This window comes from Macadamia integrifolia, unplaced genomic scaffold, assembly GCF_013358625.1.
Source record: "Macadamia integrifolia cultivar HAES 741 unplaced genomic scaffold, SCU_Mint_v3 scaffold_68A, whole genome shotgun sequence".
NCBI lineage: Eukaryota > Viridiplantae > Streptophyta > Magnoliopsida > Proteales > Proteaceae > Macadamia > Macadamia integrifolia.
Genome location: NW_024870673.1, coordinates 28,310 through 38,442, shown reverse-complemented (window position 1 = coordinate 38,442; position 10,133 = coordinate 28,310). Strand labels below are relative to the sequence as shown.

The following is a 10,133-nucleotide window of genomic DNA, read 5'->3' as shown; positions in this document are numbered from 1 at the left end:
TATACAAAACAAACCATAAAAGTTGATCAAAATTAGGCCCATAATATATCAAAATGAAGAGCACGAAAAACTGGACTCAACGAAAAAACCAGGGTGAAAAATTCTTCACCATTTGCCCGTACGAGCCATTTGAAGTTGTAAATTTTTTTTTTATATAATTAAAAAAAAAAATCAAAATCAATCCAAACCAATCGGTTCGGCCAAACGGTCTAATCCGGTTCGGGCATATTAGTTTTGGGTCAAAATTCAGGTCAAATGGTCAACGACTCAGTCAACCTTTGACTGAGTCAAATAGGGTTAGTCATGAGTTGACCCACTACACCTCCGGGTCAACTCGGTAGGGTTTCCGAGTTGACCCGACGATGACTCGTCGCCCTTTTTTTTTTTTAATTAAAAAAAAAATTTCCTCTGGCAGTGCGTGCTAACGCATTCGAAAGTTTTCGGTGACTTGAGGCATACTGTTGCGACCATCTTCTCGTGCTCTACAACTTTCGTGAAGAAAATTTTTCCATACAGGATCTTTAATCCAGAGTGAGATAATGATTTTCATAAATTAGAACCCAAACCCTTTTTTTTTTTTTAAATAATTTCTTGATTCTAGCACCATAGTGTAGCCTCTGATACTAATTGTTAGTGATTCTAAATCCTAGAATCATTTGAATGACCTACAGTGTATAGAATATAAGAATGAATAATGGAAAGAAATCGATCACATACCCGTTGAGCGTGAATGAAGTCCATAAATTAAGGTTGACGCTTGTACCACGAACCATGATGAAGAATCACGCAATATGGGTCTTTCTACTGAGATTTTCTACAGCCTCTTATTCTGGGATCTTCTCTCTGTCTCTACACTGGCTCTGTGAGAAAGCAATGCTCCCAAAATATTATTATGAAAGTAACAGCTGCAAGGACCGTCAATATTCTATATATAATAGAATCCCTAAACCCTATTCTATTCCCACAATAGAATAGGGCTAGAAGTTTCCTAATTAGAGTGGTCCTTATTCTCTTGGGCCCAATAGGTCAATCAGTATCAATTAAGCCCACATAAGAGTCCTAACAATTGCATCTAGAAAAGTGTATTCAAAGTTGTCCCTACCCGAGTAAAGACCCTTCATTGAGCTCTTTCAAACCCTTCTAATTCAAAAGAATGCCCGAGGGGCACCCCACGTTACGTAGTGTTTTTTTTTTTTTTGCTAAAAGGTCATTTTATTAAAATAGAATAAATGAAAACAAAGAGAAATACAACAGGGCAGGCCGATCCCACTAAACCCACTTGCAACCTCCACCTTCGGTGCCCGAGGGGCACCCCACGTTACGTAGTGTTTCTCACCTTATATTTGGTATACATAATGAAACTCTTAATCCCAACTTCCTTGAAAAAGTATCCACTGCATGTGAAACAACATCTAAATAAATGGATTTTACATCTTTGTCTCAACTTCTTTTGCAGAAATTGCTTTTTTGCAGCGGCTAGCTAGTCCTTATTTTGTAGTTGCAAGCAAAAAACAATCTTACAGGGTTGATAACATCTACTCGAACCTTCTTTTTTTATTCCCCCCAAAATGTAAACTTGTACTGTTCCTTCTCCCCTGGTATTTTAAAATACCCAAATTACCCCTTCTTTTCCCATGTTGATCGGCTGATCCAAAATTAAATTTTTTTTTTAATTTTTGCTTCTAAACCACCATTTTTATTTATTTTTGTTTTATTAATCCACGTTGTCACCCCATTTTTTTTTCCGCTAAAGGATCATTTGTATTAAAAAGAACAAAAAGAAAAAAACAAATATAAGGAAAACTAGAGAGCAATCAATAGGGTGAGATCACTAGCAAGAAAAAGCACATATGACACCTAAAAAATTGAATCTAGGTCACTGATTATGCTACACCTTCCAAACATCTCAGACGTTAGAAGAAACACTTTCATTGGTTCTTTGAAATTACACCCCTACCAGACTTTAGAGTATGACCACTAGCTAGAGCACTCTTGGGGTGATTTTGTGCATCTCCCTCTTCATTCTCCACAACAACCGCTAAAGTATCTATCATTGTCACCTCTTGGAGAGTCCAAACAAAAGAGGAAGCCCCCACCATCGACTCCTTTGACTTCCTTCCAGTTTGGGATGAAATTGGGTTAGTTACTGGACCACCCCTGATGTTGACTCCCCTGCCTCTATAGTTTCTGCGACGACCACGAACCACAGACCAAGCACCTTCTACCATATTATGATCTTGGACTTCACCACTTCTCTCCACCTACTCTTCAAACCTCTCATATATTTTCTCCAAGGATGCAAACCTCTGTCGAATTGGTGAAGCAAATTCATCCAATCCGCCATTTTCTTCTTCCTCATTCAAACTTCCTTCCGAACCCTCTTCAAACCCACTCGCCACGTTCCCACCTTCTTCTCTTTCTCTCCTTTCTCTACAGAATGCAAGGAACCATCATCACCCTCCACTACAACATTCTTGCCCATCCCCTTTTTCCTAATCTTCTGCAAAAGATTCACTAATGGAATATGTGAAACATGTTGATCTAAAGTAACACATGCAATTCCTAAGATTCAAAACGAATTCGAAAATTTAATGTAGGAAGGGGGTCAACTGGGGATGGAATGGAATTGTTAATGGAGAAAATCAAGGATTGGATGGGAGAATGGTTGTCCCTGCCATCCTCCCATGAGAGATGATCCTCTTTCTATTCAAAGAAGGGATCGATTGGGATTGATTGAGGTAGGGATAATGGTGCATGACAATCTTCTTTCCAGGATCATGAAGAGGCAAGTGAGCATGGTTAGGAGAATCTTGTTCAAAAAGGCTGTTTAAATGAAAAGGAGCAAGGGTCGAGTGCTAGATTTGACTATGCGGACAAGGCTTCTGAAGAGTCCAGTTACAAAACGAGGTCACGAGAGGAAGAGGATGTGAGAGTAAGTTAGATATACTAAGACAAATTATAATTACACAATAAATTTTTTTGATATGTCTATCTCTCTCTTAGAATTCTTTTTTTTTTTTTTTTTTGAACATTTTCTTTTCTTGCCTTCCAAACATAGCCTTAGTGTTGATTGTGGTATAAAAGAGTATCATTGTCTCCTTGAATTCCATGGATTACATCGGAATTGAATTTGACTCTCATAGGCTGATGGAAAAAAAAAATTGAATTGAATTACCTAATTGTAACCATTACATTCTTTTCTACTTGAAGAAACTCTCCTCTCTTATAAAAAAAATTAAGAATACAAGGATATGACTAGGATTGAAAATGTGGATAATAACCCCATTCCATGTGATGAGGGAAAATCATTTCTTCATATTTTAGATTGCAATCAACCTCCTTAGTAGATCTCTCTCGAGTGGAAAATCTTGAGTTGAAGCATACTAATTAAGGAGAAAGCTTTAGTTTTGAAGCAAAAAATGGAGGACCTTCATTAGGAAGACACTAGAATCTCTGCTATGCATAAGGAGAAGAGTCGCTGATTAAGGTTTGCCCCTTCTTTTTTTTCCTGTTGAATGGAAAATTTGATGCAGTATGGAAGATCGCTAAAAAAGGAGTGATCCAGTTTTGATTTCCCATTGTTGGATTTTATATCTATTATATTTAAGTTTCAAAATGAAGTCTTTCTTTTATGTGTTTTGATTGTCTTGTTATGGTGTGAGACCCTTGGGGTCAAGGTAGTGAAAACAGGTCAATAACAACCAATGAGAGCCCTAAAGTCCATTCATGGCCATTAACATGTGTGGAGAGGTGGACAAAGAGAATTGATTGGGATTAATTTCATTTATGAAATTAATTCTTAATTTATGCCATAGGTTATTGCCAAATGAAGGTAAATGGTCAATGTCATTATATGGGTGCCCTAAAATCCATTCATGTTCACTACCATGAGTGGGGTGGTGTGCTAAGGAATTCATGTCCATATGACATTATTCTCAAATTAACTTGCCATTGGTTGGAGGTTACTCTTGGGGAATCTAAGAGGGTGAAAGGGTTGGTTTTGGGTCTATATAAACCCAACCAAATACCTTGCAGAGATAGACATTCACACAATGACATTCCATCCATTTCTACTTATTTTAACCATACAAGTTTTTATCTTCCTTCCATTTTTCCCTAAGTCTTGTGTAAGGTTAGAGGGGGTTGCTATGTTGTAGCTTTTTACTCCTAGAAGAGACTAGAAGAACTATCTCATCTTCTAATGGGAGGTTGTTTTATCTTGGAGGTAGAGGTGCAGAACAACTCTTGGCAGTAGAGGGCATCAATTACCTTAAAAGCAGCACTACAAGTGTGACTCAACCTCTATTCTGTTCGAAGCTTCTTCAGTCATTGTGGTGGTGATTCAACATCTATTTCAAGTTTCTCCTCAGCTCATTTCAGCTATGGATCAACACTACAACAGCATAGTTTCTACTGCAAAAGCTTTGTGTTGCAATTTGTATTTTATAAAAAATTGTAATACAATTACCCAACACCCGTTGATGCTGTTGTTCCTTTTTTCATTTTAGTTTGGAGCCTAGTGCTTCTTGGTGGCATTTTTGCTTTGTAATATTCTTTTTTTTTTTTTTTTTTTTTTTCTACTTTTAATAAATTTATCTATTCACAAAATAAATAAATAAGTATATATATAAACGAGAAGTTAGTTTTAATGATTTGCAGGACGGCAAGACCCCATTAGATGAATCAATTTGAAGAGAATCTTAAACATAAAATAGGATTTTCCTGTAATCAGTAACATCGAATAGGATTTTCCTATAATAAGCAACCTCAAAGACTATACTTCCAAAAGAATTTTGAGTGTTTTTTTCACTATTGGTGAAATAAAACTTTCTCCAACTTACTAATTCATTGAGAGCAAGGGTTTAGGTTTTTCATGGCACTTGTGCAAAGAAAACCTCCCACGCCACACCAAATCATAGTATGGGAAAGCATTTCCTCAACAAGGGGACTCACATGATAGGAATGTGAGAGGTGCCGGTACCTTTTTCCCATTCACAAATTAGGAACACATGACAGCGTGGTTTCTGCACTATATATACAAACTCACTTGTGGAAAAAGTCTCTTTCTTAAGGAACAATAGAATGTTGTTGCCCTTTTTAATAATTATTTCAGCTGAATAGAAAATATAATAAAGGAAGTGAGAAAAAATACAATAGAGGGGAAATCTCCCGAAGGCCATCCAAGAAGCCTAAACATAACAACACTAGCTACAGCTCAATAAACCAAATATCAAAGGAAAAGTAGGAGTGCTAGTGGAGGGACTGTCTATCTTTCTTTATATTTTTTCACGAGCTCATTTTTCTTACTGATGGCAATGTCATAGGTGGGAGGAGTTAGTCTCGCTGTTTGAGTTTTTAGTCTTTTCAATTTGTATTTTTTTTTTCTTTAATACAAATAATTTGTTAGCAAATAATAAAAATAATAGAGGTGCTAGTTGGGGGAGAACTGAATTGGAATGTCTCAGGATAACACAAAACTCCCTTTTAATGATTCACATAACTTATTGATTGTATAATAATCAAGGTAGCATCTCTACTCCACTTTTGGCTTTTTGCCTTCGCCTTAAAAAATAAAAATGGAAAGAAAGAAATAATCTCATGACAAGGCTGGGCAGCCATCAACTATAATCCTTGGATCTGTAGGGCAATTGGCTAAAAGGCAATGATCACCTTCCTCTGCACCCCACCAATCCGGACCTGACATACCATTCATTTGGAGAGTGAAATAGACAAGGAGAACCAAGAAAGCAACCCCTGCATCTAAGGCTGCTGAGAGAACATAATTGTGCCTAGCCCACCACCCTCTGTACCTTCTATATACATAAACATTAAAGAAGATGCCAACTACACCCCAAGTCCAGTAATTAACAGCCTTTGCCTCTGGCATTGAAGAAGCATTTAAGAAGATGAGGGGCATGTGAATGAGTTTTATCCATTTGTGTTGTGGAAACTTGAGACTTAACAACCAGACTGGCACTGGTGAAATCAAGCCAACAAGGAAAAACCAATTCAACTTCGCATACACACCAAGCTTCCCAAACATACGAAGTGGACCAACCACACCCCATATAATAGAAGCACTGTAGAAGACATTGTCACCTGGACATGTCCATGGACTTCCTTTTGGCAATTTAGTAACATCACAAATGTTATCCACAGTGCTAAGAAGCCACCAAGCTGTGCCAAATGTGGTAATGTTGTTGATCAATGTCCCTACCATCTACCTCAACCAAATCACTGATGATCAGTATTGTTATTCAAAAATCATAAACTATTATAGCTGGTAAACCAACAATTAATACCTGAACTAAGAACATGGACTTAGGAGGGATCTTCATGTAATGTCCCAGCTTTAAATCTGAAAGAAAAAATACTGCTTGATCCATACTAATGTAACCATAGGTCTTGAAAGCCACATTAGCAATAGGTCTCCCCGGGTAAAGATAACCAATAATTAGCTCAGTGATCACATTCAGTCCAGGTTGCTGTCCACAAAGAGTTACCATAACAAACTAGTTAGCTAGCCATGTAAAGTTTCCATCCCAAAAATTCGAAGTAGTAGGTGTATAAGGGAGGGAAGGTGGGGGTTTGTAGGCCCGCTTTGATATCATGTAAAGTTTTCATCCCAAAATTTGAAATAATGAGCAGAAAGACTCCTAGGTATATAAGGGGGTTGTAGGCTTGTTAGTAGTCGATGTGGGACTAAACTCCAAACAAGCCCTATGGTGAATCCGGATCAAGTTCATGTACGAGAAAAATCTTGTACGTCCCTGATCTATCGATTTGAAATTTATTAAATGAAGAGAGAGAAAATGGATTCTAAATCCACGGACCAGGGACGTACGAGATTATTCTCGTACATGAACCTGATCCAGTCTCCCCTATGGTATCCTATCTATGCTTTTGGATGTGTGTGTGTGTGTGTGTGAGAGAGAGAGAGAGAGAGAGAGAGAGAGAGAGATTACTTGGTTTGTAGTTGCTTTAATTACACCAATAGGCAGTGTAAAAACTAGACCCAAAGTGATGGCTAATAGGACACCCCAGTATGGAAGTTGTAGTTTTCCATCAAAACCTTCACATGCAAAAATAGCAACTGGAAGAACAACAACAAAGATTGTGTAAAACCACCATTGTGGGACTGAGTTATAATTCTTCATTATCCGGTTATGGACATCTCCAGACTTATTTTGTATGCTTGATTTCATTTGTCTCCAAATTGATCTGTGGATGGAAACAACCATGATCACGTTGCAAATTAAAGGAATAAAAGTGAATCACCCAATGAAATGATCATAGTTACCTTCCATTAAAAAGAATGACATGGGAGAGAGTCGCAGCTAATGCAGCAAAGCTTGTACCATAAGAAAATGCAAAAATGATACTGAGATAAACCTTACTGTAGCTATCATAGGCTTGTTGATCGAAACTGAAAGTCTTCTGATCCAAGATCCTTGTGACATTGTAGCGGTTTCCAGATTCATCAAATGTTCGGCTTGAGAAGATTGGAAACTGCTTTGCTTCAAAGGCATTGGACCAGTAAAGGATGGGTACTACTACATAAAGTGCGAGGAAGGCACCCACAATCGAACAAATTATGGAGTAGGCTGGGAAGGCCAATGGACTATCAAGAAAGGATGACACCACGTTCCAGTCGAGTCCAAATGATAGGAGGCCTAGACCTTGTACGCCTCCACCAATTTGGTGGGCTGTGATTGACTTAGGCCATATCCAACAAATAAAAGAGAGGGCAGTTAATGAGGGGAAGAAATAGGCTGGGATAATAGAATAAGCAAAGCAGGAGCCGAGTGCTATGATGAAGAATTGAAGCCTTGTCAATCTACCTTTTACCCTCTTTTCCGTCTCATGTAGAGCTCTGCAAGATCCAAGCTCAAGAAGGTTATCACTTTAAGTAAGGTTGAATAAGGGACTAAAGAAGTTGACAATTTTCTATCACATATATGTCCGGTCTAATTGGTCCTCACAAAAATTTGAGGCCCCACATCATTTCTACCTATTAAATAATCGAGCCTCATAGCCAAGGCATGGACACTTTTTTATTAGGTCAGTTGGTCAATTTTCGGCCCATAATCAGGCTCAAGTTAATTTAGAAAATATTTAAACCTGTTAATTGGCTAATTGAGCTATAAACAGTAGTTAAACAGCTTATAATCGGGTTAAATAGGCTAATCGGGCTATAAATGGTCAAATATCAATTGATCACAGTATTCAATCGGCCCGATAGGGTGATCATTGGACCACTAGCTTGCATTGGGACTGCTCAATTATTAATTGGTCTATGCTTGAGTCTTAACACATTTAATAATCAGTTGGGCTGGTCTTAGGCTTCAACCAGTCAATTCAGGTTGGTTCAACGAGCCAACTTCTGAAAACCCTAGATGTATGTAAGGGTGTCAACCAATTGTTTCATTTGGTTTGAATCGGTTTTGGTTGGTGGTTACTGGGTCAATCTGAAACCAAATTGTTTGATCTTGTTCCTTATTGGTTTATAATCGGATGGGTATTTTCAAAACTGCCCCTGAGATTCTATTCCTTTGGCAGCAACCTGGGCAGTAGCGAATTTTTTTCCCATATATAGGAAAGTAATGGGGATTTTTTTTTTTTTTTTGGCGGAGGGGTGTGGGGTGGGTTTTGATTTTCAGGTTATAATCGATCCGATCTTGGTTTTTTATCAGGTTCGGTCAAGTTTTCAGTTTTGGCCAATGCATTAGATAAGTCTGGTTTGATTCGATTTGGTTCAATTTGGACTGAACCGATCTCTGTCGGTCAATCCAATCGGTTGCCTGATCTTTGACAGTGTTCATGTGAACTAATATTTATGCAAACTATAAATAAGATAGTTTATATAAATATAATAAAGTTTATAATATATTTTAAAACTGTACAGGAACACCTGTGAGACAGAGAGAGAGAAACCTGAACAGGGACACCTGAACGAGGCTGACTGGCCACCACATGAAAGGTGAGTCAACAAGGTACTTCCTGAAGAGACCAGCCCAGCCATATCCAAGCATCTGATTGTCACCGGAAAGAAAAAAGAAGGAAGCAACACAATTTAGTAAATTGTTGAACAATATATACCCATTCCTACAAATCAACTGAAATATTATTTATACAAACTGGATTGGTTGAATAGTAAGTAGTCGAGTTCATAAGGGATCTTTCTCTCAGGAAACCCGTGATATGGCCTGATTCATGTGATTGTGTGATCAATATGAACATGTGGGACTAGTCAAGCCTTCACCCATCGTTGTTAGAAAAAGAAAGGAAAAAAAAAAAGTAACTTAAAAGAGATCATATGTACCTGGGTGGATAGGGTTAGCAAGACGGCAAGAATGGGTTGGATATCTTTCTTGTAGAAAATTTTAAGAATGGTGACAATGTGGAGTGCATAAACGCCACCACTTCCAACATTAGCAAAGATGGTGATAAGAACGTGCTCTTTCATGTTGAATGGCCCAGGGTTTAAGGAGAATGACCACCCAGTGATCGGCATTGTCACGGTTTTCTCCGGTAGCATCGCAGCCATCAGCTTTCCCACCGGAAGGATTGCTAGTTGGACTGAAATGGCTTTGATATTTACCGGATTCTGACGGAACCGGAAGAACTGGTTTATGAAGGAAAGTAGAATGCACGAAAGAACCCCCAGCACCCATGTCCGGAATGTTAAAGCTGGCAATGTTTGATCGTCTGTGATTGGGACTGTAAGCCTCACCTGCTCGATTGGACTATCATTAATCTCTCCACCTGCAACATCAACATATTCATTAAACCTACAGACTAATATTCAAACTATCAACTTAGAGAGAGAGAGAGAGAGAGAGAGAGACCTGTGGATTGGGTTTCGGCTGGTGAGTTAGATTGAGGGAACCCATTGTTGATAGAACCTGTCATTTCCCACCTCGTACTTAGAAGGGAAGATGTGAAGACCACTTCTTCTGGTACCTCTTTGAGCCTCTCTGAATTCTATTTACCTCTTTGAATATATTTTCTTTATTCCACCAAAAAGGGAAGGATTTCATACACTGTCGAACATGGGTTCCAAGGATTCTTTAAATAGAGGGGGGGGGGTAAAGGGAAGAGAGAGGGGGGAGGGGGGAGGGGGGGGGGGGGGG

General features: G+C 38.5%; 1 protein-coding gene across 1 annotated transcript; it reads right to left on the bottom strand.

Annotated features, from left to right (window-relative positions):
• Positions 1 to 5,467: 5,467 nt before the first annotated feature.
• Positions 5,468 to 10,012, bottom strand: LOC122071732 (oligopeptide transporter 1-like). The gene is made up of 7 exons (XM_042636121.1): positions 9,849 to 10,012; positions 9,323 to 9,765; positions 8,935 to 9,032; positions 7,301 to 7,873; positions 6,966 to 7,221; positions 6,303 to 6,485; positions 5,468 to 6,220 (listed from the first exon to the last, which is right to left on the bottom strand). The coding sequence occupies exons 1-7, from the start codon at positions 9,910 to 9,912 to the stop codon at positions 5,597 to 5,599; spliced, it is 2,241 nt and encodes a 746-aa protein (XP_042492055.1). The 5' UTR covers positions 9,913 to 10,012; the 3' UTR covers positions 5,468 to 5,596.
• Positions 10,013 to 10,133: the final 121 nt, after the last annotated feature.

What these genes read in the sequence shown, in the direction of transcription:
- LOC122071732 (XM_042636121.1), bottom strand. Translation starts at nt 9,912, where the DNA reads ATGACAGGTTCTATCAACAATGGGTTCCCTCAATCTAACTCACCAGCC. An exon ending in AGCCGAAACCCAATCCACAG is followed by an intron (nt 9,766 to 9,848) that starts GTCTCTCTCTCT and finishes TTGATGTTGCAG; the next exon opens with GTGGAGAGATTAATGATAGT. An exon ending in GTCATTCTTTTTAATGGAAG is followed by an intron (nt 7,222 to 7,300) that starts GTAACTATGATC and finishes TTCCATCCACAG; the next exon opens with ATCAATTTGGAGACAAATGA.